This window comes from Bombus impatiens, unplaced genomic scaffold (genome assembly GCF_000188095.3).
Source record: "Bombus impatiens unplaced genomic scaffold, BIMP_2.2 scf_0791, whole genome shotgun sequence".
NCBI lineage: Eukaryota > Metazoa > Arthropoda > Insecta > Hymenoptera > Apidae > Bombus > Bombus impatiens.
In genome coordinates, this window is record NT_177210.1 from 8261 (window position 1) to 29315 (window position 21055).

Sequence of the window (21055 nt, forward strand, 5' to 3'; positions counted from 1 at the left end):
ACCCCCCGCTGTTGATTGTCGAATCAGTGGTGTCCATACCCGTAGCATCAGGCCGTATCTTCGTTATCACACAACGATGGCCAACTCCAAGGGAGGTCCGTCAAACGTCCACAACCCTGTTCCTGACTCCTTCTCCGACATGTACAAATGTTGATTTTACAGAGTTTGACAATGAACCGTGATGATTAGACACTCTAGATATTAAAGACAATGTTCTTAGGTTCAATAACGAATCCGCGGTCAAAGGGGAAAACTCTTTGTTCAATAGAATATATTTTGAAACACAAAGTGACGTTAGCTGTGACCCTCGGTATCGTTCTGACTCACTGATCAAACGATGTGTGTAAACTCTCCAAGGTGATCACAAGAATAAGAGACTGATACGATCACATTTGTCAATTGCATTTTGACCGGGGCTATCAACAAAATTCCAGGCACCGTTACTAGGCAGACCCGCCTAGAGCCGACATTGCTCCTGCCCGGGGCTTGTTTGTTAGCACAACGTGTGTCCCTCAATATTAGTACTTCTTCCGTTAGATAAGAACGTTCATCCCGTGACCGTGACTACGTTCGGCGACCAGTTGTGTCACCTCGAACCCAAGCCCACTATCACAAATCTCGGGCAAACATAAACAGATCGTATCGCAACAACTACTTCTAAGTTCTATTGTTTAAGTACAGCTATAATAAATAGTTTAGACCAAAGTATTGGGGATTTTCCAAAAATTCCAAAAGAAAGGCCCGATGTCCCTTCATCTCCGACATATAAAAATACAGTAGAAATTCGATTACCATCCGAATAGCGTGCTTAATTCGGATAATCGAATAATCCTATTTCCCATACGCAGATCATTTATTTTGAACTATTTTGTAGATGTTAACACGTAACAAAGGAATAAAATCTTCTTAACAACGGTATATCGACTTTTCTAGTTTCTCTCTATTCTCGTTTCCTAATCTTCCTCGTAACTAGGCATCCCTCTCTTTCCATCGATGTTCCCATAATAAACCCTTGTTAATCTTCCATAGTAAAGCCAAGATTACTAATAATTCCTCTTTTGTTCTGATAATCGAGGTTCCATTCTATATTGAAATCTGGATATTAATGAAATATCCTCACAAATATTACTAATTGCTAAATTTAATTACTAATTACATATTGAGAGAAAATACATGTATATATGTATATATAGGAAATATCTGCACACAATTAAATAAACTTGTACATAATTGAATGAAAATTTGTTGACCCTCTTGTATCTTGTTGCTCTCTAAAAGCAATTTGATCAATTGAAATTCCTCCTTAAGACTAATATCTGATTATTAAAAAATTAAAGGGAAAAAGGCCTGCCACTGATGGCTGTAAATGTTGCGAGAGTCAGTCGTCGTTCTTCGTGGCCATCTAGCTACGCGATTCACCTGGAACAAATGCTAAAGAAAGGCACCAGCTGCGAAGTGGATCTCACCTTCACTGGAAATATCACCACCAACGATACCAGCGGTTTCTTCAAACACGAATATACCGACGCCAATGGACAAAAACAGTAATTATATAATTACAACGCGATAGACGTAAGATTAAAGAAAAAGAATTTACTGTCTGTCTTTTTCTCTAGTCCCTTCCTGGCTACCAACTTCAGATTGGACAACGCGCAAACTGTCTTTCCTTGTATGGATGAGCCTCCTTACAAAGCGACCTTCAAACTCAGCGTTCAGCGTCCGAAGAACATGACTGCTCGTTCAAACACTCCCCTGGAAAGTAGCATAGAAACGTAAGTAGTATGAGATATTCGTTGATTTTATTTGCGTGTGCCATGTCGCTGCTTGGCGTTGACAGTGGCACGATTTCAAGTATGTAAGTTTTAAGGGGGAGAACTCTTAAAATTGAAATTTTTGGAAAAGTCAAAATAAAGGCCTTACTATAATATAATAGCCCTGTGACGCAAAACTGATAAAATATGCGCTTTACATGATAAAAATAGAAATGTAATGTAGACCTTGCATTCGATAAATGCAAATTTTACACTTTTTAAATTATGTCGTTATCAGCACCAAGCAGAAATACATAGACTGCGAATTTTTATGCTTCTGTGGGAAATTTTAAGATTCAAAAACGCACAGAATGCGAATAATAGGCGAAAATATGCAAAATATCTGAAGTGTACTTTCTCTAATATTTTTTCCTAAGTTCCACCTTTTAATTATATTCGTTCCATAGATACCTACTGTCTAATCGCATCTGTTAAAATGCATTCTCTTAATTATGGTAACATTTTATTCCAACAACAGATAACGAATAAAAATAAAGAATAAAATTTTATTCGCCATAAATGAATAAAAAATGGAACAATTATTTATTTAAATAAGAAATTATTCGAGGGAGAAATTATTCGTGTGAGAATATATCTGGATAAAGATTTAATCGAATTTGGATAAAACTTATTTGGATAAAATTATATATTTTTTGTAAATATTTATGTGTTACATGGAGGATGGACATGGTACCGAACGTGAGATATCTTTTCAAGCTACATTGTCCATTTGTTGTAACATTGGCTTTTATAGCTAACTTTTTCTTGGATAAAATACTGGCTTAGAAAGTTTATTGCTTAGTAAATTATTTATTTGTTAAATTAATAGTATGAATCTTACCGGTATTTGTATATACTTGTACAAAATTAAGTGGAAACAAACCTTTATTCGTGTTAATTCTGCAATCATTGCTCAAATAAATATAGGAAATGATTCATTATGGGTAACAAATAATTATTCACAGATAAAGTATTCGTTACTCGAAGTAATTCGAAGAATGCACAACTCGGATTATCTAAAATAAAACCATACATATAGAGCGAAATATATTTGTCGTATTACAAATAGCAAGAATTTTGTTAGATATTTTGACATTAAAAATACATTCAGAATTTTTATTGACATGATATTAATAAAATATATTGAATCACAGCACGATTAACCCCTTGTTCTACAAAAACGACTGAGACTCGTGGTAAAATAGTTGCGACAAAAATAATAAACGCGAGCCTGACTCGTGTTACTTCATTCGGTCCAAACGTAAACAATACAAGCCTGGTTCGTGCTACTTCATTCGGGATAAACGTAAACAACACTAGTCAGACTCGTGGTTCAGATATTGTCCATATTTTCTTACTTTAGTTACATGTAATTCTTCGTTACATTCACACGTTTAGGTTATAATTTCCTAAAAGAATTAAACAACCTTTATACCTATTATATTAGTAAAAAAAATCTAATATTGATGACAATAGTGAGGAGTGTGTTATTATTACGGATAGTGATTTGACTTGGATCCTTCTGATAACGATAGTGATGGTAGCAATATTGTGTTTTCTATTGTGTTTCATTGTTTCGAAAAGTATGACGCAGTTGAAAATTACTAATTTTCTACGAGTTATCTCAAAACATTGTTAATTTAAACTAAGTATTAATTTACAAATTATTACTGATACATTATCCACTTTGAAATAATAAATCATTTTTCTTCACCGATAAATCGATCATAATTACTTGTCAGACATCTTAAAAAAATATTAGTTGTGCCCAAAGGTGTTTATTATTTCACAATTCCTTTCGTTGCGCCGAAATATACATGTCATAAGACGCATACATCTTGCGCGAGTTCGAACACACGGCTAAACAGCTAAATGGCTCGACGCGTGACCGACCTTCTTGTTTCTTGTGATCCGAGCAATCCGGAGTTAACAGGTAGGACAAGAGGTTAACCGGTTATTTGATTATTTTTTACAGTCTAAGTATTCTTATCTATACGCCATAAGTATGCAAAAGCGTAATTCTATTACTAAAAAATATTCTCTTTGCCTAGGACCGATGAGCCGGATTTGGTCTGGGATCACTTCACCAAGACACCGCAAATGTCAACGTACCAATTAGCTTTGATAATATCGGACTTCGAGAGCATCTCGCCTACTCAGGAAATCAATGAAATGGATGGGAGAAAGCTCGAGATTAAAGTGTGGGGTCGAAAAGAATACTTGGACTCCCTAAAAAGCATACCTAACAAGGTTGTCTGGATCATGAACTATTTACAGGATTACTTCAACAGCTCGATTGTTTTACCAAAACTCGACTTGGTAGCCGTTCCCTCGTACGGTGCTACCAAAGCATCTGACAGTTGGGGCTTGATGTTCTTCAAGTATATATTATTTACTATACTTTTGTTAAGCATGCAAGATTTTATACCAATAACAAGGGAAAAATTATTAAGGGAAATTTAACAAGGGAAAATATTCAAAAGGAATCAAAATTACTATTTGATAAATTACTATTTTATTACTAATTAAATCTATTACTATTTATTACTAATTAAACTATCTCATTACTACTTAATCATTAGATTGTAAATGTTTATGCAAGTGGATAAAGATTTGGATAGTACTTTCATGACTAGAAAATGTTAATCGCGTCCATTTGTTTTGCATATCTTGCATATTGGTTTAAGAACATGTACACGAAGCAGTGATTGGCCAGAGTGTTACAAAATGTAACAAGGCAAAGTGTCACGAACGTAGTATTTGTATAGTATAGTATTTGACATAGTATTTGTGACAGTAAGTGAGGAATTTGTATTCTTTACCAAAATACTATCATAAGTTATAAACCTTTTTATCGTATATAGATAATAAGATAGAAATATGTATTATCGACTCGTGAATCGTTATCTTTACTTGGATTTACATAGATAGTCAGCTTTCATTTTTCCGGCACTTTGTAAGTATCCTCTACCCACACTGTCTATACATGCTTTTTTAAAAACACGTGGCTGACCTTGAATATGTCGGTAGGCTTGTGTACATGTTTCAAAGCGATTTTTCATTATACTTTCCTTAAACCTCTCGCTACGATGCCCACGAAACATAACATAACATTTCTCATACATAACACAACATAATATTAATGGTATGTTTACTACGTTATTGGTATACATATTTTGCAGAATATTAATGAAGAAAATATCGTATACACAGTATAAAAAAAAAAGTGTAAAAGAAAATTTCACGAGAAGCTTTTTGGGAAATTATTACAGAAGTCTATAAAACAATAATCAATAAACGTTATATGGAAAGGTAGATTGTTCGCGCGGTTCCAATTCGCAGAACTTGATATCACCGACTACCGAATCGTAGGATGCAGCATGGACCGTCTAAAACTTAGATAAGATATGAATTTTGATAAGAATTAGACTCGCAGAATAACATGTCAAAAATTATCCGTAAAACTTGAGACTCTTTTTGTTCGTTTGTCAGTTTTATTCATAATTTGCTCTTAATATAACATGTATCGATAACTGTATCCTAGATTAATTACCAACACCTGCTTACACGAACCAGCAATTGAAGCTGTGATATGCAAAATTATCTACGTTCGATTCGTGATATAAAATATCAATACCTTGTGCACTTAAATAGGAGCCGGCTAGTCTTTAATTAAATAAACGAATCTCAGCAATTATGTATACAATGTTATTATGAAAAAAAGATGTACGAAACTAGATATAACAAATTTGTCTACTTTGCATCTTGCGATTTAACACCAAACATTGTCATGCGAACGATAGAAATAACAAATCTCGATATGATATTAATAGCTTAACTTTGATTACAGGGAAAGTGAACTGAGTAGCCCGTCCATTTGGGACACAGCTTATGAATTAATTTATCAATGGATCGGTCAATATATCACACCATTCCGTTGGAGTGATGCACCTGTTAACAAAGCACTTAATTCATTCCTAGCTTCAATGACGACGGTGAACGTACGTATCATATTGCGTGCACACGAAGATTAAGCACGAAACTAGTTCAAAATGTAATGTGTTTGTTGCAGCTGAATCCGGACGAAATGGAAGGGAAATGGCCACTGACTATGCTATATTCCCTTTATTATGAATTTGCAAAGATTGAACCTTTCGGAAGGGTCGGTGGTATCAGAAACGAAGCTACATCATCGAAAAGTATGTTTTAACTAAATTATCTTGTCCTCTTGGAGTTATACAAACAGCGCTACATAATAATTATTAAGTATAATGTAATTGTACTTCATGCTCGATGTTAATATAACAGAAGTTATGATAATTTTTGTCATAATAGCTTCTCTGATAATTATATCAATTTCTATTAGTCGAAAATATTTTCGAATACTATCCGGATAAATTACTTAATCTTTTCAAATACATTCTCCTAATACGCTCTAGAGTTAGTTAATTTGTGACATTACTATTTCCCGTAAATAAGGACATAATAACTACATATTTACGTGTATTCTTTTTACTGTAGAACTTTCTTAAATGAATTTCTGAAAACTTCCTTCTGTAGGATATCAAAGTTTGTCTACTAAAACTTAGGACACCTTGCACAATTAAATCTTTGTAAATATAATTCTTACAAAGCATATGATCATAAATACAGAAGAAATTATACTTACAGGTTAAAAAACGATCGATATTCATTTATTGTGTTGATTAATTATACCATTTCAGGTAAATTATACATACAAAAAAATGTAGGATAATAATATATCAATAGAGTAGGAAAAATTTAAATGACTTAATAAATTTTGATTTTTAATATTGATATCAACGTAACTATAAGAAATATTAAGTGTGTAACATTTATCAAACAGTTTGAAACGTCCACTAATTTTATACGGTATTGAAAGCAAATTATCGTGTAATTAACTCAGCGAGTTCCTTCTAATTACATAAGACTAATTATGTCATTTTTTTCTTCTTCTAGTGGAGCTGGTATTCCGGATGTTCAATTACACTCTTGGCAAAGATCTATTCCAGAAAGGCGTTAGAAATTTTATACAACAAAATTCGGAAGAGTAGTAATTGTTTTTATCAATTAGCCGGGAAGCAATTCTTAAATGCAAATTTTATAACTGGATTTTACTAATTTACATTATTATATTGGAATAACGGACTCTGTCGTCCTGTATGTACTGTCCGATGATTGAAACTCAACTCTCTCGTGCCCCTCCGGTCGGTTCTTATCTGGGTTTTTCCTGGCCTCGAGTCATTACGTTTACTGCCCTGGGAGGACCGATAATTCAGAGTTTCCTAATGAGGGAAATGAGCCTGTCCGTGCCATAAACGGACGGCCAACTAAAATTCCGAACAACGAGAGAGAGGAAACACGTAAACCATAAAATTTCTATTTTATTCTCTTTTTTATTTCCAAATATCTTTCCGTTTCTGAACATACCAGAATAACGATAGCATAATAGTTTTCTCGTAAATTTTGTATTAGATATTCCGAACATTTAAAGAAAACATTTTATGAAAGTATAAATCGTTTTCAGAAACTTTGCTTCCCGGCTATTCTTCTCAACTTCATCCTTTGTTCAATTTTGCTCAACTGTTAAATATCATTTTTTAGGAATTTACGGACCTTCTTTGCAGATGATATTTACAGCCGATTAAACGATGTCGCGGCTGAAAGGGAGATTTTGCCAAAAGGCTTGACAGTCAACTCAATCGCGGGGCCGTGGACCAATCGAGATAGAGTACCATTGGTCACTGTCATTCGCAATTATGAAACTCAAACAATTACACTTAGCCAAGTATGTATGCACGTTACGTTCTTAATCTTATCCAACAAAAACGCTGTTCACCTCAGGGACGCGGAAAACGTAACGATGACATGATTTTCGCACGGATAAAGCATCAATGAAGAAGAAACGCGGATTTTATTTGTGAGCATTTTGAGTAAAGTCGATTCTCTTCTTGCATAAGTAGCGACAATCTATGAAAAGGTTGATCGAAACGAGAGACTGAATGTATACATGATGATTATTGCAAATATAATGTCAAAATGTAAATATTAACAAAGAAAAAGAAACTGAGGACCAAATTGAGCACAAAAGAAACTTTTTCATCCTATATCGATTTTACTTAGCTTCTAGAAAATAATAGGAGTTATCACGAACAGTCGATATTAGTTTTCATCTTTGCCAAAATTTAATCTGTTATAACTTTTAACCTATTTATATTACATAAATGTAAATTAATATTGTACGAAAAATTTAATATATAAATATACGTATTTAATATAGTTTTTCTATTTATGTTAGATGAAAATATTGGCACTATTAGTATTTCAAAATTTGATGAAAAATATTTATTATATAATACAGTAATCTGGTTTTAAATTTGTATGAAATATTTATATTTTGAAATCATAGTTTCTTCGCTCAAATTCTTTTTTTTATTAAAAAGATTATTTCTCATATAAATGTTCTTTTTTATTTATTTATTTATTAAAATTACAATCAATTCTTGTCATATAAATGTGGATATAATCTAAGTCGGACGGATGTGCAATTTATAGTATAAACGTAGCAATACAATGACGAAACTTTGGCCTTGAAGACGGAAAAAATATTGCCCTGTCTTTAGAGAAACTATCTAAACGATCTCAGTGATGTATGATATAATTGAAATAAAAACTTTAGAGCTGATGACCTTTCCTTTGAAGTGCATCTATATACTTTTGTAGGTCGTTGTTGATTACGTTAGTATACATCTACATACTTAGTCCCTGAGGTTACATCGTTCAATTATCGCTAAAGAAACAGCAAAGCGAATAATTGCAGTCTATGTATATATGTACATATAGCATACTTGGCGTAATAATCATAATATGAGAATAATGCCAAAACTAAACTACTCACTTTCCATATTTTCCCTATAATAAATACAATATGTATATGAACATTATTTCATACTTTACTAGTAATCTGATACTTGTTAATAAATATAACACAATACCATAAATTAAGATATTAAATCTAATTTTTTTAATTTATTCCTATTACTTTTCTTATTTCTTTAGATACAATTACATTCTTAAGAGAAAACTAACTTTTAATAATGTATAATTGTAATAATTATTAGTGCTAATATTGTTCAATACATAAATTTTTTCTTATAATTGCTATTCCTTAGCTTTGTAGAGGTTCAGAAAGAAAATGGAACAATATAATACATTAAAGTTATTAAATGTACATAATTAATGTTTGTGTTACTATGTTTATAGAAAGTCTACCTCAGGGAAGCTCCACGAGCCTCCACTCCTAAAGTTTCTTATGAATGGGATATACCAGTAGTGATAATTTCCCAAGAAAAATTAAATATTCAAGAGTCTTGTCTCCTATGGCTGACGAAAGGAAATAAAATGAAGAATGTGACAGATATTGCTAATGAAAATCAATTTATCATTGTCAATCCAGAGGAAATAGGTATGAGAATAATAACACAAGCCAAAACAAAACATAATACTCACAAAATTGCTTAATCTTTAATTCAAGATGTCCATATTCTTCTCATTATCTACAAACATGTAGTTTCACAGATTTCTTGGTATTTTATTAAATCACTATATTATAAAAATTAATCTTGTATCTCTTTTTTGTTTAATGTAATTAATGTAAATTTCCCAAGCTTTTTTTTACAATTGTATATAAATTAAATGAAATAAAAATTCAGATTTGCTTTCAAGAATGAGTGATAGTTAATTTGTATAATTAAGATTAACTGTAGCTAAAGGTAAAGGTAAAAGGTAAAGGTAAAAGCCAGTAAAAAGGAAATATGTACAGAACCTTTATTTTTAAAGCTTTCTTGTTAAAAAACAAAACGGAATGGAGTTACTTAGCTTTCTCAGCAATTGATTTACAATTCTATAGTATATAATATTAAATAGAGTGGTTGATTATAGGTATGTTTCCGGTAAACTATGACTCCTGTAACTGGAAAATGTTATCACAGTATTTGCAAAGTCCAGACCGAGAAAAGATTCCTGTTTTAACCAGAGCAAAACTCCTTCACGATTCTTGGAATTTAGCATATTCTGGAGAACTATGCTTCAAAATTGCTTTAAATATGACTCTCTTTTTAAAAGAAGAAAGGAGTCACGTCGTATGGGAACCAGTTTTTATGATGATCGATCACGTTGGTAGACGCATCGAGGGATCTCATGTACACTCCAAATTCGAGGTAAATATTTTTCGTTTACGTTCATTCTTTGAAATATATATTTCAGAGGTGCTTCTGTTATTTAACTGAAATATAGATAATTTGTTTGTGTGTTCTTTTAAGTATATTTAATTGCATATATTTCTATATTAATTTTATATAATTTGTTAAAAGTGAAGAATGAAAAATATTCATTAATTTATTCTACATAACGTTCCAGCTACTAAGGCACAACTACTATACCCAGTATACTAAAATGATTGGTTTCAAACTTTTTGGTTTTACCATTACTAAAATATGCAGGAGTACCTCTGGAAAATTAATACTGACGTATATTAAAATAAGAACACAATTATGTATTATATACAGATACTTATTTTCATAATGACTTCTATTATAATCACATATCATGTAAAATTGAATTTACAATTCAAAAGACTTTATAAATTTGATTTTATAAATTTACAATTTTATAAATGTATTTATTTCTCAGAAATCATAAGTTTGCAGTCGAAATTTAATCTTCAATATTACCTTATTTTTTACTTTTTGATCAAAGAATGCGCAAATATTATTTGTTAAAATTTTGTCTTCCTTATTGCATCTTTATGTTTCCTACACAAAACAAAATTTAAACATAAAATATTCATAAAGCTTATGAGCTAGTAAAATTATTATTATTTCAGGCATACATACGTACCTTGTTAAAGCCTCTATATGAAGAACTCAGTAGAACTGTAGAACCAAATGAACCATCTTGGAAAACTCATATGCGAGGAATGGCAAAAAATTTCCTTTGTCGTGCTGGATACGAACCATGCGTTAATGAAGCAAGGGATCAGTACAAAAAGTGGCTGACTGATAAGGAACCGGATAAAGGAAATCCGTCCGTAACTTTGCCACCCTTACCTTTATATTTATAAAACTTATAATTATTTTCATTATAATTATACAGTAATACACGTGGAAATGTATTGTTACTAATAACATCAAAGCAAAACCTTATAAATCTCTGCAAGTTACTTACATAAAAATTTTAATTTAATGAGGAAATTTAATGCATGTGTGAGAATCAAAATTTCAATATATAAAATAATACTAATACTAATATTACATCAATTACAGTATATAAATGTTATTCTCTCTTACATATCATTTAGTACTTACAATTTTGTTAACTGGTTATATTACATTTTGTAGAGATTAAATTGTATTAATTATTGTTACTGTTTCTTACTTTAGAGTTGCCAATGAATTTATTTGCCCAGTATTTAAGTGGGGTTCTGAAGAAGAATGGGAATTTGGACTTCAACGTGTTATAAATTTCCCTCAGAATAGTCCAGAAAGAAAACAAAATGAACGTACATACCTTTTGAAATCCTTAGCTGGTTGTCCAAAAGATACATATAAAATTGAAAGGTATCGTCCATAATTTTATTCAATTAATTTATCAGAATAAGAATTAAATAGCTTTCAGTTTAAAAAGAAATTATTATATAATCTTCATTAGAATGTAAAATTCAATATTTGTTTTAGGCTTTTTATAAATGCTATTAATTGTTTTTAAATGAATCCAGATTGATCTGTATTGAAAACAAAATTGTATTGTAACTATAGTAACATAACTATATGTAACTATACATTAATATAATTAATATAATTTCTTGTTTCTAGTGAAAATTCAATAACAGCATCATGCCTTATATTTTCATTTATGTTGCAGATTATTAAATGTAACATTTCTTGATCAGAATGGAAATTTTACTGACTCAGACATCCAACTAATTTTTGTCACATTAAGTGGTGGAGCAGCTGGTTACACAACTCTCTTCAACTTTTTAACTGAAAACTGGGATACGGTGAAACAGAGATTTGAAGATAAAAAACATCTTTTGTACCGCATAGTAGAATCTGCAACTTCCTCATTTAGCAATCAAAAGGGTTTGGATATAGTTCGTAAATTGTATGAAAGTCATTCAGAAGAATTCTTACCAGATCTTATAAACCAAAAACCTTACAAGATGGAAATAAGAGAATGGAGCAAAAAGAATCTTCCAGTAATTGATACTTGGCTTATGGAAAATTTGCCAAGAGAAGAATTGGAAGCCATTAAAGCTTATCCGATTACCACTACTATGGCTCCTACCATGGAATAATTAGAAAAAGTAAACTCATAATTGGAAATTGAACAAAAGTATTAACAATTTAGAAACGTAAAAAAGTTTTTTAATTTCTGGAGTATTTACAAGCTATATCATGAACCAGTAACACATTGCTTGGTTTAAAAATATAAATAACTTGTTGACTTCAGCAATAACATGCCTTCTAACAGGATGGCTGCTAGCAATAAGATTAAAAATTATTCTAATAATTATAATTATAATGTAAAATTGTTAAAATAATCGGATTTAATGATTTGTTAATGATTGTTAATAATTTGGATTTAATAATGTATCATTGTAATTTATATTTTCTTTATTTATTATAGGTACAAAGCTTTTATTAATGTATAATTGCTACTACATATGTATTTAAGTTTGAGTAAATAGTGCAATTACATAAATTGTGAACAATTGAAGCTTGATAAATTTTATAAATAATTTTTGTCTGAAAGAATAACATCATTTGCATCACCTTGATTATTGCTTAATTAAATAAAACTTTAACAACAAAATGATTAGCATTTTAATTTTAATTTTTAGTGACAAAAATATCAAAATTCCTGTTTATATTCTACTTCTATCCTGCTTGTAAAATTAATGTCATATTACTTACGATAAATAAACTTATGAAAATAAGTTGCTTCTTAAAAAATCCCACATTCGCATAATGATCTGATATAAAATGAAAGGTATAGTTAATCAATTATTTGCTTTTGGTTTGAAAGATTTACATAATGAAATTATACATATTGCATTCAATATTGAAGAAATTTTCAGTTAATTTTGTATTCATATAAATTAAAGATAATTTTACCATTATAAGATTCTTGGATAAATATAATTCTGTGTTCATGTTTGAAACAAAGTAATAGCATAATTAATTTAAAAATGAAATAAAATAATATTTGTTAAATGGTTACTTGCTACATACATAGAAATGTAAAGATAGAGTAAGCGAGTCATATGTTACCATGTAAATGGATGCGATATGACAGTATAGAAAGAACGCTGCATAGAAGCGTCTTCTACCAAATGTACATGCATTATTTTAAGTGAGAACACAAGAGGTCTTTATGTTACACTCATCCGTAATATAAAGATTCAAACCTACTATAATATTTTATAACATTGATTAAGTACAAATACAGGACAGATCTGACTTCATATGGAATTTCATGTCTCATGTTCTGAAATACCGACGTGGAACAAACTCAGCCTCTGCTTTTCTTTTACGTTAAATATGGAAATTATATTTGTTGGAAATACTAAATATTTATGAATATTGTCATTAATGAATACTTTAAATTGATGAAATTATTAATAATTCATATTTCATAACATGGGTTTTGCAACTCACATTTTTTATAAAACAATAAGTATCTAAAGCTGTAAGATGGCAGCATATCAAGTTTGTTCAAGACTGTTCGAGATTATCCCATCATTATTCTACGTAGAGAAATATATTCGTAGGTTAAAGTAGAGTCTATATCTCAATGTAAGATGGCTAATTTTTGAGTTTAGTTTACGTCCTAATTTTGTGCATTTCGACACGTTAGTGAGCAAATGTTGTGTAAACTGATTGTTTTTATAAACCGACACTCCCGGTGGTGCTTCATGAGAGTCGCCAGAAAATATATGAACGCGCTATGTCATTATCCATCATTAATCGAGGTTGATTGCATACATTTAATCAAGGGATTCAGTGCTTTTTTTCAAACTACTCTTGATAGAGGAAAACTAACGTTTTAATTATATTTCAGTACGTACTTTTACGAGAGAAAATGTTATTAATTTGTTAATTAAAATATGTTGTACTATTTTGATGATTTTATTCACGATTTGATACATTATAACCTAATTATTTTTTCTGTTTCTCTTCTGTTCCTGCAGATACAATGGTTGAGAGTACCAAATGCTGTGTCCTGCAATGGGCTGATCATGCAAGGTACATTACAGAGAAATTTAGGGGGCTCTTGGAACGTCAGGCACTTGTTGATGTAACACTCGTATGTGAAGAACAAAAGCTACGTGTTCACAAACTGGTCCTAGCATCAAATAGTACATACTTTGAGGTATATTTAAAAAATATATTTACTTTCCTATAAGTGAAATTAATTATAAATTATCTTTCATTTGCATGTTAAAAATATTTACATATCTTGGTTATGTCTATAGTTTTTTAAAAAATATTAACAACTTAAAGTATGTTTTTCATTAGAGTTTTATAATTATCTATTTATAATTATCTATTTCATTATTAAACGTGTATAAATTGATATTTACAAAAAATTATTTTATTACTTTGTTAAAAAATATAACAAAGCTAACTTAAAACGTTAATTAAAATTCAGTGCTACTATATAAAAAAAAGAAAAGTTATACAGTATAAATTATATTTAATAATATTAGCAACATTAGATTTAGCTTTTTATATATTAAAACTACTTGTGACTATAAATATCTATATCCTGTTATTTTTTTAAATTGTAAAGTTTAATATACTTTAAAAATAACTGAGTAGCATATAAGTGGTAATTGTCTTATGTAATCATAAATTACAAAAATATCTAATCATAAATTTAAATTTATATTAACAGGTTATATAAAAGATAAATTAAAAGTAATTCTATAAAACAATGAAATTAATTCAAATATATAAATATTATTTAAGTTTGTGTAAGTTTGTTAAAATCCCATAATTTAAAATAATCATATTTTATGTATAGGTAGCTTTTTCTTTAAAATTTATTTTGTGGGTTTTGAATTTATTATATTATTATTATTATGAATTAATATTACATTAAATAAGTCTATGAAGAACACATACAATAGTGAAAACATTTCTCATATCAAATTATGATCATATATATGTATACAATTTTATAATATTGTAATATATAATATATCACATCATAATATATAACAACATATTTTGATTAAATAAAAATTTCGAATTTTATTTAGTTATTGCTTTGTGTATATACATCTATAAAATTATGTACAAAAAATATATGGAATACTTATGAAAGGACAATTTTACAGGGATTATGTAATGTTCATATAAACTAAAGAAAGCCTTATATATTGGAATTTCCTTATTTATTTGCAAGCATTTGAAGAAACCATGTTTGATGGACATACTTTTTACAACTTGTGAAGAACATCTATTGAATATAAAGGTATCAAAGAGATAATTTGTATGAATTCAAAATAATGAAATAAGTATATGCTAATGTAAATAGCTTTTCAGGGATACATTTTATACCTTTCTTATGTATCAAATAGATATACATAAATAAATGTAGATATATTTTAAAATGTGCATGTACACAATTATAAAAGTTCACATTTACATAAAATTAGAATTTTTAATTTTAGATACCAAAATTTTCTACTTGAAGATGATATTATGATTTAATACAAATGTTCCTCAATTCTTTAAAAAATATTTAACACTATTAAAAGTGTTCTTTGCACATAGCATCAAATTTTGTAACATACTATAAATATATTATAAATTTTAAAAATTCGTTTAAATACACTTAATTAAAGGTAGTGGTAGGTTAGCAAAAATCATTTATTCATTGTTATCAGAATTTATGAATATAGCACTCTTTTATCTATTAATATGTTTTGTTTGCTTCAATGTCTGATGTAACAGGAGATTCTACAACGAGATTTGGATCAGGAACCAGTTATATTTTTTAAAGATCTAAACTTTGAAATCTTAAAGGCCATGGTTGAATTTATGTATTGCGGAGAAACTACAATTCCTTATCAATTGTTATCACCTTTATTAACTGCCACAAAAACTTTTAAGGTTAGTATTACAAATATTAACAAAAATTATTATAAACATAAGTTGCTTATTATAAATTATTATAAACATAAAGATATTCCAAATAAAATTACAAAAGAATTCTAAATAATTATGTTTATAATATTTTCAAAAATCTTTTATTATTTTTGTTATCTAGGATGATAAAATATTTTGTGATCTATCATAGAACTTATGTTTATGTTTGATATCTTCTTTTCTCTTTTCGATCTTGTGTTATTTATATTTTATAATGCACATTCTTTTTATTGATCCTCTAAAAATTCGCCACAAATTCACTATTAACTGCTTGAAATTTGAATATTTCATATACAAAGTGAGACAGTAGCTGCAAATATTTTCAAATTTTATTTTAGTATATATAGTATAGCATTGCATGTAATTTCATAATTACTTGTAAGTGTAAACTCAGTAAGTAGATTAAACATAAGAAGCTTTATGATACAAATATCGATTGTGTAAAAAAGATGTACATTGGAATGAAATGTTTTATATTGTATTATTATTGAACTATTATGTATGTACTTCTCATCATTTTTTGAAAAATGTAGGAAATCAATCATAAAATTATCCTGTAAGATATGAAAATCATCATAAATTATCCAAACAAGAAAAAATTAGAAAAAATACACATAAATATACTAATAATTTTTTATGTATATATAGGTTAAAGAGTTGACAACTGTAGTTGATGCCATGATGAGTTCCAATGTAGGAAATTTTGAAATTAATACAAATATGGACAAAAAAGTTACTGAATCAGAGATTATAAACAGTACATGTAATAATACAGATCATATAGATGTACAGTGTGATGAACTTGTTAACGATGAGTGCTTTGTACTTTGTAATGAGAGCAACAGTGATGTGAATTCAAGTGAAAACCAATCTTTAGAAGGTAATACAACCAGTGAACAAGAATTAGAGCATATGTTATATGAGGATTCACAAGATTTTGGAACTAATGCAGAACAAACTAATACATTATTTTCGGTAGGAAATTCTACAAAATTAATAGAAACTGAGAATTCAATTGTATTAACAAATGATAAAATGAAAGAAGTATCAAATAGATACTTGGAAAATAGAATGATAAATAGTGATACATTGTGTACAAATAATGAATTAAAACCTTTATTATATGAACAATGCTGTGATTTTTCAGATATTGATGAGTGTGAAGAAAGTTCTATGTCATTGTCACAATCTTGCCTTCAACAAATTGAAGAAGACTTTGCACAATATAAGTTTGAAGGTACTGATGTTCCTAGTAAAGTAGGAAAATGTGTCAAAGTTTACACTCATAAGAGACGAAAATCTATAGATGACATAAAAAACAAGCTAACAGATGTGAACAGTATAATTCAAAATCCACCATCTACTGATTGTATAGATTTATTGGATGAGCCGTCCACTAACGATATACCAGTTACACTTTTAACCTCATTAGACATGGAAAGTGCTGAGTATATTATAAGTTTGAGTACTGAAAATATCCACTCTGTAGTAGGAACTACCTTGACTGAACAGCATACATTAAATACATGTAAGAAAATAGAACAAATTATTGAATATAATACCCAACAAGATAGTTTAAATAAAATAGAATTAGATACTGAAAACAGTGAAGCTTCTAATTATACAAAACCAATACTAAGGAGAAGCTTGCGATTAAACCAACAAGAAATGGAAGAAACTATAAATAATAATGAAGCTGTTAAAGATCTTCAAGAAAAGGAAAAACACTTTAAAAAATCAAATTTCTCAAATAGAGCAGAATTATGTATTAAAAAAAAACGTAAAATAAAGGTCACAGATCGTAAAGTTTCAGAACAAGCTATTCACAATGTAATGCAGCCCATTAGGAAGACATTTAACAATTCTCGTAGGAATGCTGAAAAACTAATTGTCAGAAAGAATAATAAAAGTACATTGTCTAACAAAGAAAAGGATGAGCAAACAGTTAAAATAACAAATAAATTAAAATGTGACATATCAGAAGCAACAGAAATTGATTCCATTTTTACACTACCCAAATTAAATACAATAGAACATATAAATCGTGCACTGTGGGGAGATATGTCAGATTTTCCAGAAGACTATGAAAATAAGGTGAATTTAATGGAATGTACTCCTAATACAGAAATTCCGTTTGCTGTTGGTTTATTACCTTTACGTACTGCTCTGGAAAAAATGCAAGCAACACCAGATTATCAACCTCGCAAAACTCGTTCATCGGTAGCACCAATAAGGCAAGATATTGATAATCTCAAGAGGAAGAATTGTACTCATTTAGGTAAAGTTACAGATTCTAAAAAACAAAATACTTGCATTAATCCTCCGAAAGAAAATGCAAAAGCAGTTTGTCATATTCGGATTAGAACAGCACCGTCGCAGTACGTACGAAATCGTAAAAAGTATCTTTCAACAGATGTAAATACACTGGAACCTCCGACTATTATCAATAAACATTAATAGCTATTAATGTTTATCGAGAAATACATAAAGATAGTAATAAAATTATATCCTTAAATATGAATATCAATGAAAATAAGAGAACGCGTAATTCTATGCATGTAATTTTGTATTTTGAGAACATATTTTTAATATAAAACTTCTTGTATATATATAAAACATAGATACCGAAAAAGAATATGCGACGAACTATGTGAAATATGTAAACTATATAGTTCCTTGATTTCAACAAGAATTCAAGATATATTTTTTTTATTGTCTGGCCATATATTTTTTAATTTATATTAAATGCTACTATACGTGTTAAATAATACTGTGAGGGCAAATTCAAGTTTTTTTCCTTAATTGAGGAGAGAGATATTAATATAAAATAGTTATAAAATAATATTTTTGTTTATTACATTTTTATAAAACTTCCTTGTGTATTTTTTAAATAATGTTCAAGATAAGATTATTAATTAATGTGTGTTCTATTTAATCAACGATATGAAATAAACCTTTTTATTTGTAAATGTATGAAACGGAACTGCATGTTATACATTTGGTGCATGTATGGGGCTACACATAGACATAAAATATATTATGTATATACATGCAATGATATATTTTGTTTTTCAGACAATGCCCATGTTGTTTCATGATGTATTTGAATATTTAAAGATCTTAGTTTGTTATTTTTAAGTAAAACTATAATTTACACAATTTCTTTTTTTCTTTGAGTGTGTGAAAAATGTATACATATCATTTATATTAACGTGTATATCTTATAAATAGGATCTGTTATGGACATTTTTAAGAAATCTTATGTATTTTATATCATTTATTGCAAATCTTATTCATTACTACCATATTTTGTAATCCTCTATAACTAGAATTTTGTTTCCTCTTGAAAACAAAAAAAGCAGAATTGTGTTTTATTATCATTTTATATTTCGTAAATTTTGAAATTTAATCATTAAATTTTGAATAAATCATTTAGCATCTGTATGATGACATACTAACAAACTACAAATCCACAACAGTAAATAAGCAAAATAAGATTTAATGAAAAAAAATATAGATACATGAGTATATAATTTTCATATCATATGTTATAGAGGGTTAATATTTTTGTTTAATGATATACTTTATGATACTTTAGTTCTATGTAATAAGTAAATGAAATCATAATAACCCAATATAATAATTTGTACTGTAAAAGTAGTAACTATAAAGCTTCAAAATTATAAAATGTATAATAATCATATTATGTATGTACTTTATAATTGTTTATATTTTTTAAATAGCAATTGTATCTAAACAAAATTATTTGTATTTATACAACATTTACAGTATTTTGAGATGTTAGCAGTTGCTGTACAATGTAACATAAATGGATTGTTTATTGCAATAATATACAGATATTTTTTACGTAAATTTATGTATACATATACAATGATACAGAAATATATATATATTTTTTTCGTAATAAACATTTTTGATGTACACATCTTTGCAATTTTTACTAATATTTCAATTACATTTTTTTATACAAAATTTATATCTCTACGGATAAGACAATTTTACGAAACTCTAACGGAATATTATATGGAATTGCGTACTTAGTTATGTCCTTGTGTTCCATATCCTTGTTATTAAACATTTTTATTACTTCATAGATTACATTCAATATCATATATTGCCAGAATAATCATAATAAGGGACTGTGTAATCCGTACGGAAACATATAATATACATATGTATTCAATATGCTCTTGACACTGCGCAGAGGACGAAAACGGACTAAAGAAAGAGAGCCATGTTTATTTATAACTAGTAATTTGATTGGCCGTGCAATGTACACTATGATACATGTACAATCGATATAAGTAAAGTATAATTGTTGTTATCTTAGTTCTCTAATTTCCGATGTACCAAAAGAAGTCAATAAAGTAAGAGCAGAAATAAAAAGCAATATAATGCACTATCAAAATATATCGATAAAATACGAGTAATCAAAAAAATTAAAATGCTTAATTAACATCCATGAAGACCATCTTTTATATAAACAATTTTGTTAATAATATTATTTAACTTCCAATAAATACAATCAGGCTAATACAAATAATTTATATGTAACTAATATACAATCTGTATTCTACACAATCAATGAAGGATTAGAAATATTTTCTGTATTATAGAATCACCATATATAGGATATGTTTTCATATGTTTTTGAATAAAAGCAGATAAACAATGGGAATATTTTATAAAACTTTATAAAATAATATAATACTTTATAATTATTTTATGATAATTAATTAATTTATGAATTAGTTGGAACACACATCATTTAAATCTATAATCATGCATATACATACATAAATATAAGCGTATAATATACGAAACCTATCCACACATGTGATAAAACACTGACTTTAACACTATTATTTTAATATTAAACTTTAATATAATTTTTTCATACGTAAATATAAGGTAAATGATAATTCAAAAAAATAGTATTAATTGAAATAAATAACTACTTGAACTATTTTAAAAAAATTTTCAACA

At 28.6% G+C, this 21055-nt stretch overlaps 2 protein-coding genes across 5 annotated transcripts in view; both read left to right on the forward strand.

Annotated features, from left to right (window-relative positions):
• Positions 1–12429, forward strand: part of LOC100747537 (aminopeptidase N) — a 16216-nt gene extending 3787 nt beyond the window's left edge. Inside the window, exons 4-15 of the mRNA XM_003492642.4 lie at positions 1338–1544; positions 1617–1772; positions 3863–4192; positions 5662–5812; positions 5884–6010; positions 6792–6882; positions 7437–7620; positions 9096–9297; positions 9774–10051; positions 10717–10916; positions 11273–11449; positions 11754–12429. Of these exons, the coding sequence (XP_003492690.1) occupies positions 1338–1544; positions 1617–1772; positions 3863–4192; positions 5662–5812; positions 5884–6010; positions 6792–6882; positions 7437–7620; positions 9096–9297; positions 9774–10051; positions 10717–10916; positions 11273–11449; positions 11754–12186 (2536 nt within the window). The 3' untranslated portion in view covers positions 12187–12429. The remainder of the gene's footprint in view (positions 1–1337; positions 1545–1616; positions 1773–3862; positions 4193–5661; positions 5813–5883; positions 6011–6791; positions 6883–7436; positions 7621–9095; positions 9298–9773; positions 10052–10716; positions 10917–11272; positions 11450–11753) is intronic.
• A 1170-nt stretch (positions 12430–13599) lies between these two features.
• Positions 13600–19551, forward strand: LOC100747659. 4 transcript variants are annotated; one of them, XM_033323110.1, is made up of 5 exons: positions 13606–13951; positions 14083–14264; positions 15854–16012; positions 16697–16928; positions 17196–19551. In XM_033323110.1, the coding sequence occupies exons 2-5, from the start codon at positions 14088–14090 to the stop codon at positions 18503–18505; spliced, it is 1878 nt and encodes a 625-aa protein (XP_033179001.1). In that variant the 5' UTR covers positions 13606–13951; positions 14083–14087; the 3' UTR covers positions 18506–19551. The 4 variants fall into 4 exon arrangements, with proteins under 4 accessions (XP_012245900.1, XP_033179001.1, XP_033179002.1 ...); XM_033323111.1 differs by lacking the exon at positions 13606–13951 and adding an exon at positions 15235–15371 and having other exon boundaries at positions 14132–14264; XM_012390477.3 differs by having other exon boundaries at positions 13600–13951; positions 16697–19551.
• The last annotated feature ends 1504 nt before the right edge of the window (positions 19552–21055 follow it).

What these genes read in the sequence shown, in the direction of transcription:
- LOC100747659 (XM_012390477.3), top strand. Translation starts at nt 14,088, where the DNA reads ATGGTTGAGAGTACCAAATGCTGTGTCCTGCAATGGGCTGATCATGCA. An exon ending in CAAATAGTACATACTTTGAG is followed by an intron (nt 14,265 to 15,853) that starts GTATATTTAAAA and finishes CTGATGTAACAG; the next exon opens with GAGATTCTACAACGAGATTT. An exon ending in CTGCCACAAAAACTTTTAAG is followed by an intron (nt 16,013 to 16,696) that starts GTTAGTATTACA and finishes ATGTATATATAG; the next exon opens with GTTAAAGAGTTGACAACTGT.